Below are 17,063 nucleotides of genomic sequence, written 5' to 3' on the forward strand. Positions count from 1 at the left end.
TGCGACTCATCACTTATATTTTATGCGTCCGTTTTTTAAAATTAGTTGTTTTTTTTTGGTTCCTTTCCAAGAACACTTTTTAGCAATAATCATCGATATTTCTTTAAAAATATACTAATATTGTTACAATAATTGCAAATAATAGTTTAAAAAAAAAAGGAAAGAAAAATGGAAGCGCGTGGGTCCGAACCGTCAAATTCAGATGACGTGGCAACATCTCGTGGGGAAATTGAATGAAAACTGTAAAAGATAACGACCGCTGAGACTACTACTCACTCTTTTTAGAGAGAGAGAGAGAGAGAAAGGACCAGCTCCTCTCCTCCTCCAGCCACCAGCCATAATAAAAACGCCTTTTGCCCTTTCTTTATTCTCTCATTCTTCTTCTTCTTATTCCATTTTTCACATTTTCTTTTGATTCTTTTCTTTCTTACGGACTGTGTTGTTATAGCTGTGAGAGATCAAAGTAAGTGGGTGGGAGGGAAGTTACCAATCTTGATGTTTCTATTGTGAAGTTATGAGGAGCGTTCATCATAATAACAATAGTGTTGATACCGTTAACGCCGCTGCTTCCGCCATCTTCTCCGCCGATTCTCGTGTTCAACCATCCTCCTCTCTGCTGCATGTACTATTACTTATTTCAGCTCTGTTTTTTTTTTTTTTGTTGCTTCTTGTAGTTTTTAAAAAAAATCCATCAGTAGTGTTGTTGCTTGACGTTTCTGACGGTGGATCCTGATTATGTTTTGATTGCTCATATAAATGGTTTATTGTTTGGGAAAATAAGAGAAATTTTTGGATTTTATTTTTGATGATCTGTTTTGCAAGTGTTACGTGACGGAATTAAATTACTTTTTTTTTGCGTTAATTATGCTTTTTTAATAAAGTTCTTTGGTTTTGAAGTTATGATTTTGAAAATAATGAAACTGGTGTTTAGTTCATCTTTTACGAATATAAAAAGCTTGATAATAGTCTTCTCTTTTGGAAAAATTTCAGAAGAAAAAATGGGGAAGCTGGTGGAGTTTGTACTGGTGTTTTGGATCCAAGAAGAACAATAAGCGGATAGGCCACGCACCCGAACCAGCTGCATCAGGAGTTTCCGTGCCTCCAGTCCAAAACTCTTCTAGCAATTCAACTTCAATATTCATGCCCTTTATAGCTCCCCCTTCATCACCTGCATCGTTTTTACCATCTGATCCTCCATCTGTGTCGCATACTCCTCATCCTGGTCTACTCTGTTCCCTAGCCGTCAGCGAACCGCCTTCAGCCTTTGCTATTGGACCTTACGCTCATGAGACTCAACCCGTTACTCCTCCAGTGTTCTCTGCTTTCACAACTGAACCATCCACCGCGCCTTTCACGCCACCTCCAGAATCACCTTCTTCTCCTGAAGTGCCCTTTGCTCAGTTGCTTACATCTTCACTTGAACGTGCTAGGAGGAACAGTAGTGGGGGGATTAGCCAAAAGTTTTCAGCGGCACATTACGAGTTTAAGTCTCATCAAGTGTATCCTGGAAGTCCTGGTGGTAATCTAATCTCCCCTGGCTCAGGTACATCTTCTCCTTACCCAGGGAAATGCTCCATCGTTGCGTTTCGTATTGGTGAACCTCCGAAGTTTCTCGGTTTTGAGCATTTCACAGCGCGTAAATGGGGATCAAGATTCGGTTCTGGATCAATCACACCTGCTGGTCAAGGTTCAAGGTTGGGTTCAGGTGCTCTAACTCCTGATGGTGGTGGTGGAGGACTCGGATCAAAGCTTGATTCTGGTGCTCTCACACCACTTGAAGGCAGCCTTTTGGATAGTCAGATATCTGAGGTTGCGTCTTTAGCCAATTCGGACCACGGGGCTTCGTCGTCGTTAAGGCATAATGATGAAGCTGGGGTGGTTGCTCACAGAGTTTCTTTCGAGTTGACTGGTGAAGACGTTGCACGTTGTCTTGCAAGCAAGCTAAACCGATCCGGTTCACATGAAAAAGCGAGCGGGGAGCACTTAAGACCACCAAACGGATGTAAAACGTCGGGAGAAACAGAGAGTGAACAGAGGCAGAAACTAAGAACGTTTTCCTTAGGATCGAGCAAAGAATTCAAGTTTGATAACACCGAAGAAGAGACGACAGAAAAAGTTAGATCAGAGTGGTGGGCCAATGAGAAGGTCGCCGGAAAAGGTAATCATAGTCCAGCAAACAGTTGGACTTTCTTTCCGGTGTAACGGTCTGGGTTCACCTGACATATTTACCCAAACAAAAAAAAGAACCTTTTTTTATCTTCTTCGTTACCTCTAACATGGAGCAAATTCAGTGATATGGTTAGAGATTGGGGTCTAACAACTATACATATATAGCTCTTCATTGTAGGTGTCTTTGTTCTCTCTTTGTACTGGTAATCAATTAATCATATAATATAGTCTTGACTCTTCATGATATAGACAACAACAAAATTGTATTCTTTCTTTGTCGTGATAAAATATATAACCATAAATTTTCTTCTCTGAATTACATTTTTAAGTTAGCTAAATTAGTTCTCTTGATTTAGTTCTCTTGATTTACAGTGATTTGATAACCAATACTTTGAGCCAACACCAATGGGATTCAAATTTGTATCCGAGTGGCAAGAGAGCTATGTATGCGGTGTGTTTGAGAAATGTATTTATTACACAAAAAATCAGAGAACCCATTTCAAAGTTTCAAATTTAAACCCTCACGATGGGAAAAAAGGTCAACAAAATAACAAATCAATCTCTTTCTATCGAGAGCAAAAAAGTAAAAAAAAAGAATGGAAAGACTCTTAAAATGGGAAAAAATCTCTCTAGAAGCAAAAGAAAAAGACCTGTCTCTCTCGCTAAAACTGCACTTTTGGTATACCTAAAAAGAATGATACTCTCTGGTCCAGAATCAAGCTCGTCTTTTTTTTTGTTTTCAAGGAATCCTCTGTTTTGGAACATATTTTACCTTCGTTCCCTTTTCGGGTTTCATCCTCGGCTTTGGTCTTGCGGTTATAACACCATTTGAGGATTCGTGAGTGTTGTTGCCCGAGATGTCTGTTTCCTGAGACAGAACCAATGTCACGTGTTCTCCAGAGGTTGCCTCTTTCCATCCTGATTCATTCACATTGAATATACAACTCACTATATATATATATATATATTGAAATTAAACGATAGCGGTGTTAAATTAAAATGACAAGTCAAAAGAAGTTTTACTCTTTGCAAGAAACTCCTTTGCTTTGTGGTTGTTAAACTGCACGCTTATGTGATGATGAGTGGTCTTTACTTCGGGTGCAGTTGGGTTTGAGTTCTTGTCACCTTTGTCTGCGTTTTCATGGACTGCCAAAACTTTCCTTCCCTGACTGCTCACTGGTCTCCATATCTTTACAGTTGCTTGCTCAGTTGTGGGTTTCACCTCAACAGTCTTTGATCTTCTATCCTCTTCACTGCATTTGGTTTGGTTATGCTCTCCGTTGAGACCACCTTTTGGGATTGTTAAACTAAACGATCCAATCCGAAGTTCACTGTTCCTTGTCTGATCTAGCTGAGTAAATGCTGCATGTTGTGATATCGATTTGGGGTTAACGGATTTTCGGCTCCAAACTTTAGCCGTATTGACTCTAGTGTCTCTGTTGATTCCGTTCTTTCGCATGCCTAGTTTTGGCGCATGATTAGCATGGAACCCATTCGACCTACGGCCATTTTGTCTTTCCATGTTTTGGCCATTGCCAAAGCCATCATCATCAACCATTGGCGCTTGACATTCACCGTTTCTCCCATCATTCGTTTCCAAAACTTGAGGGTCCTCGAGGGATGAAGAAGCATCAATCGGTATGGAATCTGGTCTCTGTGCCTCGGAATCAGAAGCTACAGGTAGCTGGCTTGATGACTCAGCTGGATATTGTTGTTCCTCTGATGTGGTACTCTCGTCTTCCTTAGCATCTTTTTTCTGATCCTTCTCTCGCTGTTCTTTCTGTCTTAGCTTCTTCCTCTTCTTCCTCTCCAAAAGCTCAGCTTGTCTGCTCCGAACATAATATTAGTAAATAAGACCCCACATAAAGTGGATTTAGCAATGTTATATGACTGGCATTGCGATTATAAGCACATACCTTCTTCGAGCAGCTTCTTCCTCTTCAACCAGTAAATTTTGGCACCTCAGAGCTTCTGCATCTTTGTCAGCCAGCCATGCTTTGATCTACACATTAAGAGTACAGAAAAAATTCACATGCAAGGAATACATGCAAAGCAAAAGTTTGCGTATTAGACACTTTGCTTTGCCAACTAGAGAGGAATGGTGAAACCTTGAAGGAAAAACTTTACCAATCGCTGTTCCAGAAGGAAGCTTGCGCAAGCAACAACATTTTTTGGCTCCAGTATATTCTTCCCAATTTCCCCATCAAAAATGTATTTTTGCATTGGTGCAGCCTCGTTACACAGGAATGTTTTTTCACTTGCATCATCGAGAATGCTAAAAAGTTCCTGCGAAGAAATTGGAAAACTAGATGGTCTAGCGTGGAGAATATCCTGGAGAAGAAAACATATATCAGCCATGAGGTTGAACACTGTGGATACTTTATCTGGAAAGGTAATTAAAAGAAACCGTCAAGAGATATATGAATATTCATACCAAAATGCCAGAACCAGCTCTTAGATAATATTGCGGCAGAGCAGTATATCCTGGTTTTTCGATAAGTGACATAAGTCCTGACTCAACTGACACCCCAGGAACATCCTACAAGAATTCAAATAAAGCGAGTTGGAAATGTCTACAAAACATTTTAGTTAGGAAGAGAGATTCATTATGCAGAATGCAGAATGTGAGGGTATGTCCACGAGTTAGGTATGGTCTACTCTTGCTTTTCTAACTAACTTGTATTATTTGGAAACGAACCCCATAACCCTGATGAAGTCATATGGCATTCTAGGAAACATTTATAACAATGTTTATAATGGTACCACACCTTGCACTAATGAAGAAAAGAAGCGATAACGATAAGGCATTGCTAAAGAGTCAAAACCTTATGCAAGATGTGACAAACAATAAGAAAATTAATACTGGGAAGACTGAAGAACATGTTCTGCCACACTCGTATGATGCTATGCTCACCATGCATTTTTAAAGGGTGAAGATAAGAAAAAAGTTATTGGAAAGAAAGGGAAAGCATCAATGGGAATCATAATACCTCCAGCATCATGCTCTTTAATGAGAGAATCTCCTTTGCATCAATTGCAGCAAGCTGAAGTAACCACAGAGATTGAACAGGATCAGTACCTGATGGAAAAACTAACCGAATCAGCAACAACTGTGAGAATGTGTCTAGAGGGTAAACTACCTTATTCCAAAAGGCTCCCAGCGCATCTCTTTCTTTGCCAGAATCCTGGAAACATGTAAACACAACCTTCAGAGAGTTTGAAAGACATGAAACCAAAATAGTACTAGTTAAGTTCAGACTAATTAAACCTTTGCATGCTTTCTTTGACGCCGATGCATGCGGTGATGCCTTCTATAGTTGACAGGAGAGTAAAACTCCATATTACACTTTTCACACTTCTGCATTTGTATCTTCAAAGGAGTCAGCAATGGCCAGCCTGGGAGCGAAGAAGAGAACATCAAATAAAGTCCAGGTACCATACCCTAGGCGACATGATATTCAAGCATCACTTAGATCTAAAAAAACTCAAGAAACCTCTCAAGACTAAAGCTATGTATATATCCTCTCCGAACACCCAATCCACTTGATTCCAATTGATAGATTAGTCAGTGACAATGTCAAATCCAATAAGATGAGAGAGAATGAGACAAGCATTTACCTGGACGTTCTAAGGTATGGAGGAGTTGAAAAAGCTGGACTGGAGTATTTTCAGGTCTAGGGAAAGAAAGAAAAGGATCCTTTCCAACCGCTCGTCTGATGAGCATATCGAGTGAATCATTCCCATCTTGTTTCACCAGCTCCATCGAATTCAAACTGCAAACAGGCATTCAAATATTCCTATAAACACAGAACTTCACATAAATCTATAACACTGAAACCTAATCCTTCCCTAAGCAAACTATATTAAAACCAAATCACATAAGGCGGAAGACAGTATTCGATTCAATCGTCATCAGAATCACTAACACAGATGCCTAATTTCCTCCACCGAACAGAGAGCAAAATCGAAATTGAAAATCTAATCAGTGATGCGATAGACGAAGGAAGGAATGGATGATTCAAATCGATTTAGGTGTTTGTATTCATACGAAGAGAATGGTTGAGTCCGATCACGTACCAGTTAAAAAAACAAAAAAGAAACAGTAAACAGATCGGGCGGAGAATAGGAAGAAGAGAAAAATCAAGAGCGATCCTCGGAGGAGGTGAGAGAGACGGGAGCGAAGCAGAGCTTGAGACGGAAGAAAGTCGCCGAGAAAATCCAAGAAAGTGATGGGACGCTTAAAAAAAAAAATGAGAGAAAAATTCGGGAGAGGGAAGGAGGGAGAGAGGAGGCAAAAGAGCTGTAGGGAAGAAGAAAGAAATTATAAAGGCGAAACAAAAAAAAACAACCCTGAGGGACTCCATTTCGCAATTTCCAGCAAATATATTGTTTTTGGATATTAAAATAAAGTAAAAACCATAAGGAAATTTGTAGAATTTTAAAAGAAAAACTTTTTTTTTTCTCTGAATTTTCTTTAATCTTTTTTTTTTCTTAACATTTAAGATATTAGATTTGAATGCTATTTGAAGAAAACCACTGCTGGGATGGACATATAAATGATTCATGAACAATTGTCTAGATCTGGTTGGTCTAATGATGTAAGTAATGCAATTTCTCCTCTTTTTTCTTCTCTTCTTTTTATTTTATCCAATTATATATTGAATATTTAAAGAAATAAATTACAAATTACAAAATTTCCCTGCATACTTAACTTTTTGATTACCAATACTTTTTAACTAGGAAAAGTCAGACTTAGATCATAATCTCTTTGTATGGGGATTACAACAAATTAAATTTCGTCTATTTTCATCTTTAGTGTTCCAAAAAGAAAACAATTTTTTTGGATAGCCAAATTAGTATACCGGTTGAGTTACCAAAATATATTTCTATATAAAATATCTTTGTAGAAATATTTATATACGTCTATTTGAAAATATATACAGTATAAGTAGGAAAAATGTGGTATTACACTATTACTATGTTCAAAATAATGTAGTTACATGAACATTTTTCTATATTATGGTTTTTAAAGGAAAAAAAATAGTGGTATGTTGGGAATATACTGCGCAAATTCGAATCTGATAGTGATAGAGATAGAGAAATACTTGGCCAGTTTCAATTATGGTAGTGTTTTCTTGAGACTAGCAAGATAAAGGGACTATGAAGCGTAGGGAAGAGCAAGATGCAAATTCTATGATTCGAGAAACATAAGTAACATAGATTATAAGACTTCGTAGATCTCAGGGAGTAAACAACTGAGTTATGATCATACTTAAAAAAATCTATAAGTGAGTATATTCCTTTATTCTGAAAAAAATAAAAATAATTAATTCACTTAATTACCCCAACGACCCTTCACTATTCACATTTTATTTCATCATAAAGACAACAAAAAAACTCAAAAGTATTGAAAATGTTTCAACAATTTCCAATATGCTTGAGAATGGTCCACTAAGATTGAAGAATCAACAAGCGTTACAACTCTTTCTGCAAGTACCGTAGTAATCTGGAGAGCCAATCATATAGACAGGGTTTTTCTTGCACTCCCCAAGCTCAGCCCATCTTCGACAGTTGTCATCTTCATCACTGCATTCCCCACTCTCCTCATTTCTTTCTTGTTTCTTTGCATAGATCAGTTTTTTCGCCACTAACAGTTCCCCTTTCACCACAGGGCATCTCAAATGAGTGCTTGTCTCATCCAAAGATGAATTTAAGTGTCTGGTGAAGAACAAAACTGCGTTTCCTTTCACTGGTCTTAAGATGTTACTACCGGTCTCTGAGCAACTCTTTTTGGATTTCATCTGAAGAAAAGATGAGAATTCAACATTCTTTGTGGTGTGCCAAATAAGAGATCTTTTTGCTTCTCAGGTTTTAAATCAAACTGACCTGTGAATTTAGGAACAGAAGGTCTCCACCTTGAGTTGTGTTTGAGAGGTAGAGAATGACGGTTGCCAGCAAAACTTCCTCTTGAGATACCGAGCTAGATTCCTCTCCAAAATAATCAAGTCTTTTTGCCGACTCCTCAGAAATATAACTTCTTACCTTGATAGAGCCGCTGTTTTCTGAAACACGTGCGTCAAGGAGAGACATAAGCCAACAAGTTTGGCCAAGAAAAGAGGCCTTCTTCCAAGAGAAACCATTAAGTCTCAATAGATTGAACATCCAGTTAAGTAAAGTTCTAGTACTTAATACCTCTTGGGAGGAAAGTCCACGCAGCAATTTTTTCTTCAATTCCAGCAACTACTGGATCCTAGTTTATCCAAAATTATACCATAATAAGGAGTGGAACATAACACTATCAAGGCCATTTCGAGCAACCAAGGTGGAAACTGCTAAATATAGGTGTGAATGATCATCATCTTTGGAACTCTGTAGACTCCATAGGGGTGAAACTTAAGCATGTATCTTACAGTTTACCACATAATGTTTCAAAAGCTAGGTATTTGCAAACTTCAAGAATACTAAGAACATACCTGCACATCTACAGCATCCCCTGAGTTAAGCACTGAAGTTTCCTTTCTCTACAGTAAAGAATTAGCCATAACACACAGAACAATGTACCACTATGTATCTCAAACCGGCAAGGAATGGGAATTTACCAGAGATATCAGATGATCACACTCTTCCTCAGACAAGAACCCACGGTAAAGAAAGACCCTGCACATACCAATTAGTTTCAGAACCCCCCAAATTTATCAACACATAAGTAACTGTTGCAAAATAATCTTCCATGTTACTACTAATGGTGCAAGCTATCACAATCTTGAGATAAAAAAAAAAAAAAACACTAATGATTAATGAATATGGTTGAAGCAGATATATAAATCAAAAAGTACCTGACCTTGGTTGCCATGAAAGTTGAAGAACACGTCTCGGATCCACAAATTTAGATCCTAAAACATAACTCGCCTCTGTATCATCACTCTTACCCATCTCTTCATTATCTCGGAGTTCCTTCCGACTTGCAGAAATAATCAAAAAAAAAAAAAACACAAACTTTGAGGTACAGAAACACCATTATAGGCAAGCTTAACGAAACTGGATTGATTGTGAGATTCTAAAACTCAAACTAGAGATTCAAGTAGTGATAATCTCGAGAGATTAAGGTTCATGTCAACAGAAACGGATGTATGAAAAATCAGAATCAGAAGAGAGAAATGATTTGATATGATTTGCTACAGGTTCATAGCCCAAATACGAAGCGGTATGGACTATGATAGATATGATTTGCTAAAGGATGGATTCTTTGAAATTCACCTTCCACCGAAACAGAAAGGAGAAGACGAAGAAGACATCATAATCATCAGAATAAGGATGATTTGGCTAAGGCAAGCCATTGCTCTCCCCCCACTGCCACTGGTATTATTTACTCTGCTACATCGCTGAAACGAGCAACATCTTTCCCAATTTCACTAAGAAAAATAAATCGACGATGCGATGGGATGACGTCGTTTAAGAAGTTATGTTCTTAATTAATGAAGTTTCTATATCAATTGGTTAACTTGAGAGATATACCAAAGTTTCCCAATTTTTTTTTTTTTTTCTTTTCCAGCTAAGATTTATAAGTAGAATTTTTGACATTTTTTTTATCGTTAGTTTCCTACGTTTATCCTATAAAATGATGGGTTTATAGGGCTTGAAAATGGAGAAAAATATGAAAATGAGCCAAAGAGATATATATATAGGTATGCATTTTACACGGATAAGGATAAATGCTCATGCATGTGTATGAAATGTATGGATTGGATGGTGTGTACAGACGCTAAAAATAGAGTGGAAACTTCTTGAAAAAAGGATGGTTAGGCGAAATTTAAGGACTGAAAAAGAAAAAATAAAAAACGAACGTGTGGGTGTAATCACAAAAACAGATCAGAGACCAATATTAAGGAGCCTTTAATTAGTTGTCCGAGTTACCCTCGATCCTTTCTTAACAAAAGGAAATCATCTTCTTCCTTAATCTCATTCCCATCGGAAAATTATTCACACAAATTAAAACAACAAATTTTGTTATCTTCCTCAAGGGCTTACCACTGAAACAAGACATAAGCAATGGTTTGTTCTCTCTTCTTTTTTTATTCTTGTTATAAATTTTGTAGCATTGTTGTTACTAGCAGGCAATCTATGTGGTTTTATCCTAAGTTAGGACAAAAGATCCGCGAGATTCAAATTTATGATTGCTTTAGTTTCGAAATCATCCCACGTTTTGGTTTACAACATCTGTTTTTGAAAATAATGTAAAGGTAAATCTATTGATATTACCATGTTACCGACGTGTTTCTCTTATGTCTGTCTATTGTATCTCATTTTAATTCACAAGTAGTTAGCGTCACAACTCAATATCTAGACTAAGATTAGAATTAATGTTTTGACGTATGGATTATTCATTAGATATTAATAATGTAACCCAAAATCTTGCTAACTTGAAACAAATTTATGTGAATGAAAAGGCGAACGCGGCGTCTGGGATGGCAGTGGAGGACGAGTGCAAGCTCAAGTTTCTGGAGCTAAAGTCGAAAAGAAACTACCGGTTCATAGTATTCAGGATAGACGGGCAACAAGTGGTGGTCGAAAAGCTAGGAAAGCCCGAAGAGACTTACGATGATTTCACGGCTTCCCTCCCTGCGGATGAGTGCCGCTATGCAGTCTTCGATTTTGACTTCACCACCGCTGAAAATTGCCAGAAGAGCAAAATCTTCTTCATTGCATGGTAAATCATATTTTTCTTTTTTTTCAGTCTTTTCACACACTTCCTTAATTGATATTGACGTTAAATTTGGTTATTGCTTTATAACGTGGATGATGAAACATATATACACATAGGTCCCCTGATTCATCAAGGGTGAGGATGAAGATGGTGTATGCAAGCTCTAAAGATAGATTCAAGAGAGAATTGGATGGCATTCAGGTGGAGTTACAAGCCACTGATCCTAGCGAGATGAGCTTTGACATTATCAAAAGCCGTGCTCTCTAAATCTTTTCAGTGATCTATATCTCTCTATCCACCGATGCTGATCTTCACAAAAAAATTTACCATGTTATTGGTTAAAACTGAGTTCTTATCTGTCTTGTTCATTTTATAAAACATTCTTTTCTTTCTACTTCCGTTTGGGAGAGAAGTTAAAACCATGTAGCTTTGTTGTGTAACTTCTCAAATAAAAGATTAATATTTTCTCTGTCGACGTGCTTCTAACAAGAAGTCGATATGTCCGAGTGGTTAAGGAGACAGACTTGAATTCTGTTGGACTTCGCCCGCGCAGGGTCGAACCCTGCTGTCGACGTGTATTTTTCAACTTTTTGTTAGTTTCAACTTTAAACAACTAACCGAACTTATTTTTACGTTTTACATGGCAGTAGTAAGTAGTAGACTGTAGATACATCAAAATAAGCCATGGATCGAAAAGCCACACACACATTAACTTGGAAGCTTTAACTACAAACCCATGCATTAGAAACAAGTAAACTCAGTTTCCAGATTCTTGAAATCTCCTCTGCAAAGGCACAGAACCACCATTTCCGCCTGGTTGACCTGCCTCATCTCCTCCCGATAACCCCATTTTATTCCCTAAAATAAACCATTTACACACCAAAATCAAAAGTCATCATCACAAACGGCAAAAACTGAAAACACCATTTATAAACAAGAAGAGCCGTTACCAACGGTGGAGCCAAGTGACTGTGAAGAGTCTTGAACAGACTGTGTAGCCTTTTGCGTCACTTCCTCCGTCGTACCAGCGAGCCAGGAAGTAACAGCTCCACTCAGCTTCTCCACCATCCCTCCTTCGCCTTCATCCGCATAAGCTTTGCCGTGTTTCATAGCTGCTTCCGAGCTCGGATCCTTAAATCCTCCTAGCCTTTTCTCCACTTCTTCCGATTGTGTCACTATCCCCTTCTTCGCCGGCCCCGTTTCGCCGCCTCCAAGATGAAGCTTTTCAGCGACCACCTCCGACAAAACCTTATCTTCCTCTCCCGGACTCAGTTTCTCCGTCAGGTATTCTTTAGCCGACACGCCCTTGTCTTGTCCTGTCTCTGTACCACCGGTTCCAGAGAACGGAAATTTCGTCATTACACTAGCTCCTGTCTCTTTAACCTTCTCGTAAACAGGAGTCACCATACCTGCGACCGTACTCCCGTATCCAACACCGGAGCTAGGAGTCTCCTCTCCCTCTATACGATTCTCGTGTACGCCACCGCCTTCTCCAGAGTAACCGAGCTTCGAAGCGACGGCGTTCTTAGCCGCTACAGCTTTGTCAGCTACGGCTGAAGTAGCTAGTGCGATCTTATCGGTGTAACTGCTCTGATTCGACTGATGCATCTCATCTCCTCTCTCGTGAGATTTCAAATCAACACCCTCACGGTTTTGTATACCTTGAGTTCTCGTCGGCAAATCTCTTCCCAAATCAAATTCATCACTCCTCTCCGGAGACTCTTTCCTCAATCCAGATCCATAGTTTCCGGCCGGTAGATGCTTACCCATTTCAGGTTCCGATTTCGTATCAAACCCATGGCTTTTCTTCCCGAAGTCCGTTCCTAACCCTAACCTTCCAAGAGCTGAGACAGTCGTTGCTGCTCCAGTTTCTCCTGAAGCTATATAAAGAAGCAAACACAGGTGAAAAGAGTTTAAAACCCTGATTCAGAAATGCAGAATTAAGAGAAAAGTTCTTACCTTTTCCATGGGTGGGATCAGTAACTTTAGACTGATAATTCGACATCCCACCTCCATGAGATCCAGGAGCAGCAGGATCTTGCTCCAGTCCTCTTGGTCGCTCGGTATTACCCTTACGTTGGTCTCGAGACTTGTCTCCACCAGGAACAAACGTTCTCGTCACATCTTCTGCCGCAGAGGGCAACGATACGGGCGTGTTATGCGGTGTCAACGTAGAAGCTCCTCCGCTCTCTTCTCTTTTAGGTACGCCTGAGTGTTTCACAGGATGAGGCATTGCTTCGTGGCCAACTCCTCTGTTTGGCTCAGAGTGTTTCGTATGTGAAGACGGGACAACGGGAAAAGCTTTCGTGCCTGGAGGAACTATCTCATACTTCACCGGAATGTGAGCCTTTCCTCGTGCTGCCGAGACCAATCAAACTAACCGGTCAGGTATCACCCCCAAAACATTAACTAATTTGGTTTGGGAATAGAAATATTAAAGTGAAGCAAACCTGCTGCACCGGCGCGTATTTGTTGGTCTCTGTAGTGATCTCCATCGTCTTCCTGGTCTAGATCGTGATCATCGGGGATGTGTTCTCCACGATCATGCTCATGGCTATGTCCATGTTTTGTAAGAACGTTCTTGATCTTCTTGGCTTTTTCCTTCACTTTCTTTAGAACTTTCGATGGTCCTTTCTCATGATGCTCTCCTTCCTCTGCATCCAAAAACAGAGGAACACATTGAAAACATTCATTAGGCCTAGGCGCAGTATTAACTTGCAGATTTCGGAATGTCAATAAAAAAAAAACAAAATGTTTACATTATTGAGACTAAAATCTGCTTTCGCATACCAGGATGGTGAATCTTTATTGGCTCCTCTGCTTGATGACGAGCATGATGAGTACGTTGCAACTGTCCTTGTGAATCCATAATTTTTCCAGACTTTTGATTTTGTTGTTTTCCTCTATCTCTGCAACCAAATTGATTCTGAGAAAATATGAGGAGCTTCTTGGACGCTTTATACAGAGTTGTAGAGTAGAGAGAACAAGGAGAAAGACTCGTAAGCAGAACCACCTTTGGCTATATCCTCTGTGCTCTGTTACGAAATACCACGTGTCAAGTGATGCCACGTATCAGGCTCTTGAGTGTGTACGTGGCTCTCTTCCTCTAATCTTTATCCGAGAAAGACCGTCGCTGTAATCTTTCACAAGCAGGCCCACGTTATATTGGCCCATAAATACACTTTTGACTTCATGGTCACATACTGACAACAACGTGCCGTTTTCCAACATTTAAAAACAGCAGATCGTACTTACTCCTAAACCCGAAGACGACAAGAATCGATATCATATGAATATGTGGGTTGGTCCAACATAAATGCACAAATGGGCCTGAAACAAAGATCCAGTAATGCAGTCTATGGTATGGTTTGGTCTGGTTGGTGGTAGAAAGAGCGGCCACGAAGCGGAGGGTTCGATTCAGCTACCACATTATCCACGTGGCGAAATTTCATTCGTTTATACAAAGCTGCTACGAAAGTAGATAAAATCGAAAGGGATGGGCGAGGAGACCACGTGTCTGCGAAGAAGCTTCCACAGTTGGATAATGTAAACAGAATAAAAATAAGGGTGAATGTCATGAAAACCCACTTTGGGTGTGAGTTCTGTCACAAAAACCTACTATCCACTCATGGTATACTTTCCCAAGTTTTTTGCTTATGTGTCCACTTTCCTTTTACATTTTTGCCCTTACTAACAATTTACTTCTCTTTCTCTCCTTCTTTTCTCTCTTTTTCTCTTCTTTTTTGTTGTTAACACTTTAACAAAGTAAAAATATATTTATTTGTTATCATAAAACAAATTTTCTATTTATTTATATAAAATATGTTATGATTATATATTTTCTACATTTTAAGATACATATTGCTATATTTTTTATGAATTTTTAGATTATACAGTATCCATCAGTCGTTGAACATTTGTTCAATTATAAGTGGATAATCAATTGCATACATAGATAGTTACTTGTGTTTATTCATACAAAATATACATACATAAATTTGGTTAGATCTTTATCCATAACATATTATCCATAACACAACATAGACCAAATAAGTACAAAACCCTTTAATTCTAAATTTTAAATCCTAAAACATAAACCCTTGAACCTAAAACCAAAACTATTCACTTTAAAAAAAAAAAAAACAAAGTTTAGTGGATAGAAAAACTGTGGATAGGTCTCCATGGATTTACAAAGCATATCTAGACATTAAGCTGAAGAATAGCAGTTGAATGGTGGCTATGGATGTGATCATGTGGATATTTTTTTGTGTATACCAATGTAGACAGACCAAAAAATCATCATACAACATCCACACAATTAAATCCATAGACACCATGAGCTCCTTGCTTCATATTTTGTGTTGGTCCAGAAACATATACACTCATAAGTGGTTAATAAACAAAATAAAAATTAACAACATTGATTTATTTAGAACATTGAATATCAATCATGTGGATTAGTAGTTATGGATACTTATCTTATAATATCTTGCTCATTCTTTACATGAGCAGAAATTTGTCCAAGATAAATTAGCCACATAGATTTCTTTTAGCTAAATGTTTTTGTACTATTTTTCAGCTAGAAGTAGGTATATTAGAACTTAGAAGTGTCACTAGAAGCATACTACACAATAAACATGGTCATTATTAATCTCAAAGCCTATCCACCAAATTCTGACCACGTGGACAAGCAATCCAGATGAAATTTATTGACAAGTTTGTTGCATGTTCAAACATCACTATAGTTTAGCCACTTAGATGTCTTTTAGCCAAATGTTTTTGTACTATTTTTAAGCTAGAATTAGAGATATTAGAACTTAGAAGTGTCACTAGAAGCATACTACACAACAAACATGGTCATTATTAATCTCTAAGCCTATCCACCAAACTCTGACCACGTGGACAAGCAATCCAGATGAAATTTATTGACAAGTTTGTTGTATGTTCAAACATCACCATAGTTTAGGGTTTAGACTTTAGATGGTATATAGATTCAATGTCTATGTTTTGAGTTCAAGTTGTATTGTCTAAGGTTCAAGGTGCAGGATTTAGGGGTTAAGGTTAAAAGTTTAGGTTTAGGTATGTGGATGATGTGTCTATATTTTTAATTCATGGTTTAGGATTTAGGGTTCAAGGTGTATGGTTTAGGATTTAGGATTTAAGATTTAGGGTATAAGGTTTACGTTTTTGGGCTTATATGGATTTAGTGTCTATGTGGTGTTAGGATTTAATATTTAGGGTATAAACCCTAAACCCTAAACCCTAAACCCTAAACCCTGAACCCTAAACCCTAAACCCTAAACCCTAAACCCTAAACCCTGAACCCTAAACCCTAAACCCTAAACCCTAAACCCTAAACCCTAAAAGAAATCCTTCTAGCTGAAAATAGTACAAAAACATTTAGCTAAAAGAAATCTATGTGGCTAATTTATCTTGGACAAATTTCTGCTCATGTAAAGAATGAGCAAGATATTATAAAATAAGTATCCATAACTACTAATCCACATGATTGATATTCAATGTTCTAAATAAATCAATGTTGTTAATTTTTATTTTGTTTATTAACCACTTATGAGTGTATATGTTTCTGGACCAACACAAAATATGAAGCAAGGAGCTCATGGTGTCTATGGGTTTAATTGTGTGGATGTTGTATGATGATTATTTGGTCTGTCTACATTGGTATCCACAAAAAAATATCCACATGATCACATCCATAGCCACCATTCAACTGCTATTCTTCAGCTTAATGTCTAGATATGCTTTGTAAATCCATGGAGACCTATCCACAGTTTTTCTATCCACTAAACTTTGTTTTTTTTTTAAAGTGAATAGTTTTAGTTTTAGGTTCAAGGGTTTATGTTCTAGGATTTAAAATTTAGAATTAAAGAGTTTTGTACTTATTTGGTCTATGTTGTGTTATGGATAATATGCTATGGATAAAGATCTAACCAAATTTATGTATGTATATTTTGTATGAATAAACACAAGTAACTATCTATTAACAAAACTGCAATTGATTATCCACTTATAATTGAACAAATGTTCAACGACTGATGGATACTGTATAATCTAAAAATTCATAAAAATATAGCAATATGTATCTTAAAATGTAGAAAATATATAATCATAACATATTTTATATAAATAAATAGAAAATTTGTTTTATGATAACAAATAAATATATTTT

The 17,063-nt window shown here is 37.8% G+C and overlaps 5 protein-coding genes and 1 non-coding gene across 8 annotated transcripts; 3 read left to right on the top strand and 3 right to left on the bottom strand.

Annotated features, from left to right (window-relative positions):
- The first annotated feature begins 141 nt into the window (after window positions 1-141).
- On the top strand, window positions 142-2,485 carry LOC104717699 (uncharacterized). The gene is made up of 2 exons (XM_010435308.3): window positions 142-622; window positions 991-2,485. The coding sequence occupies exons 1-2, from the start codon at window positions 515-517 to the stop codon at window positions 2,200-2,202; spliced, it is 1,320 nt and encodes a 439-aa protein (XP_010433610.1). The 5' UTR covers window positions 142-514; the 3' UTR covers window positions 2,203-2,485.
- A 140-nt stretch (window positions 2,486-2,625) lies between these two features.
- LOC104717700 (uncharacterized) lies at window positions 2,626-6,690 on the bottom strand. Its single transcript, XM_010435309.3, has 10 exons — window positions 6,247-6,690; window positions 5,788-5,942; window positions 5,438-5,565; window positions 5,310-5,354; window positions 5,160-5,213; window positions 4,604-4,708; window positions 4,297-4,500; window positions 4,086-4,171; window positions 3,193-3,995; window positions 2,626-3,087 (listed from the first exon to the last, which is right to left on the bottom strand). The coding sequence occupies exons 2-10, from the start codon at window positions 5,930-5,932 to the stop codon at window positions 2,909-2,911; spliced, it is 1,749 nt and encodes a 582-aa protein (XP_010433611.1). The 5' UTR covers window positions 5,933-5,942; window positions 6,247-6,690; the 3' UTR covers window positions 2,626-2,908.
- Window positions 6,691-7,454: 764 nt separating this feature from the next.
- On the bottom strand, window positions 7,455-9,771 carry LOC104717701 (putative prolyl 4-hydroxylase 12). 2 transcript variants are annotated; one of them, XM_010435310.3, is made up of 7 exons: window positions 9,427-9,771; window positions 9,011-9,130; window positions 8,769-8,826; window positions 8,643-8,690; window positions 8,362-8,419; window positions 8,056-8,231; window positions 7,455-7,970 (listed from the first exon to the last, which is right to left on the bottom strand). In XM_010435310.3, exons 1-7 carry the CDS (start codon window positions 9,504-9,506, stop codon window positions 7,635-7,637), a joined length of 876 nt encoding a protein of 291 aa, XP_010433612.2. In that variant the 5' UTR covers window positions 9,507-9,771; the 3' UTR covers window positions 7,455-7,634. The 2 variants fall into 2 exon arrangements, with proteins under 2 accessions (XP_010433612.2, XP_019086147.2); XM_019230602.2 differs by having other exon boundaries at window positions 9,006-9,130.
- Window positions 9,772-10,016: 245 nt separating this feature from the next.
- Window positions 10,017-11,342, top strand: LOC104717702 (actin-depolymerizing factor 7-like). The gene is made up of 3 exons (XM_010435311.3): window positions 10,017-10,221; window positions 10,617-10,876; window positions 10,990-11,342. The coding sequence occupies exons 1-3, from the start codon at window positions 10,219-10,221 to the stop codon at window positions 11,138-11,140; spliced, it is 414 nt and encodes a 137-aa protein (XP_010433613.1). The 5' UTR covers window positions 10,017-10,218; the 3' UTR covers window positions 11,141-11,342.
- Window positions 11,343-11,365: 23 nt separating this feature from the next.
- TRNAS-UGA (transfer RNA serine (anticodon UGA)) lies at window positions 11,366-11,447 on the top strand. The gene has a single exon. It is a non-coding gene; the product is annotated as a tRNA-Ser (tRNA).
- A 13-nt stretch (window positions 11,448-11,460) lies between these two features.
- LOC104717703 (low-temperature-induced 65 kDa protein-like) lies at window positions 11,461-13,855 on the bottom strand. 2 transcript variants are annotated; one of them, XM_010435313.3, is made up of 6 exons: window positions 13,664-13,852; window positions 13,324-13,527; window positions 12,833-13,231; window positions 12,283-12,753; window positions 11,824-12,195; window positions 11,461-11,731 (listed from the first exon to the last, which is right to left on the bottom strand). In XM_010435313.3, the coding sequence occupies exons 1-6, from the start codon at window positions 13,740-13,742 to the stop codon at window positions 11,631-11,633; spliced, it is 1,626 nt and encodes a 541-aa protein (XP_010433615.2). In that variant the 5' UTR covers window positions 13,743-13,852; the 3' UTR covers window positions 11,461-11,630. The 2 variants fall into 2 exon arrangements, with proteins under 2 accessions (XP_010433615.2, XP_010433614.2); XM_010435312.3 differs by having other exon boundaries at window positions 11,824-12,753; window positions 13,664-13,855.
- Window positions 13,856-17,063: the final 3,208 nt, after the last annotated feature.

The sequence above is a fragment of the Camelina sativa genome, chromosome 10 (assembly GCF_030686135.1).
Source record: "Camelina sativa cultivar CO46 ecotype springtype chromosome 10, ASM3068613v1".
NCBI lineage: Eukaryota > Viridiplantae > Streptophyta > Magnoliopsida > Brassicales > Brassicaceae > Camelina > Camelina sativa.

Coding starts and splice junctions, on each gene's coding strand:
- LOC104717699 (XM_010435308.3), top strand. CDS start 515: ATGAGGAGCGTTCATCATAATAACAATAGTGTTGATACCGTTAACGCC. Junction 623..990: donor CATCCTCCTCTCTGCTGCAT/GTACTATTACTT, acceptor GAAAAATTTCAG/AAGAAAAAATGGGGAAGCTG.
- LOC104717700 (XM_010435309.3), bottom strand. CDS start 5,932: ATGGAGCTGGTGAAACAAGATGGGAATGATTCACTCGATATGCTCATC. Junction 5,214..5,309: donor TGGGAGCCTTTTGGAATAAG/GTAGTTTACCCT, acceptor TGGTTACTTCAG/CTTGCTGCAATTGATGCAAA. Junction 3,088..3,192: donor AAAGGAGTTTCTTGCAAAGA/GTAAAACTTCTT, acceptor TGAATGAATCAG/GATGGAAAGAGGCAACCTCT.
- LOC104717701 (XM_010435310.3), bottom strand. CDS start 9,506: ATGGCTTGCCTTAGCCAAATCATCCTTATTCTGATGATTATGATGTCT. Junction 9,131..9,426: donor CCTTTCTGTTTCGGTGGAAG/GTGAATTTCAAA, acceptor TATTTCTGCAAG/TCGGAAGGAACTCCGAGATA. Junction 8,232..8,361: donor GTGGACTTTCCTCCCAAGAG/GTATTAAGTACT, acceptor CACGTGTTTCAG/AAAACAGCGGCTCTATCAAG.
- LOC104717702 (XM_010435311.3), top strand. Junction 10,877..10,989: donor AAAATCTTCTTCATTGCATG/GTAAATCATATT, acceptor ATATACACATAG/GTCCCCTGATTCATCAAGGG.
- LOC104717703 (XM_010435312.3), bottom strand. CDS start 13,742: ATGGATTCACAAGGACAGTTGCAACGTACTCATCATGCTCGTCATCAA. Junction 13,528..13,663: donor AATAAAGATTCACCATCCTG/GTATGCGAAAGC, acceptor TTTTGGATGCAG/AGGAAGGAGAGCATCATGAG. Junction 12,754..12,832: donor TGATCCCACCCATGGAAAAG/GTAAGAACTTTT, acceptor TTCTTTATATAG/CTTCAGGAGAAACTGGAGCA.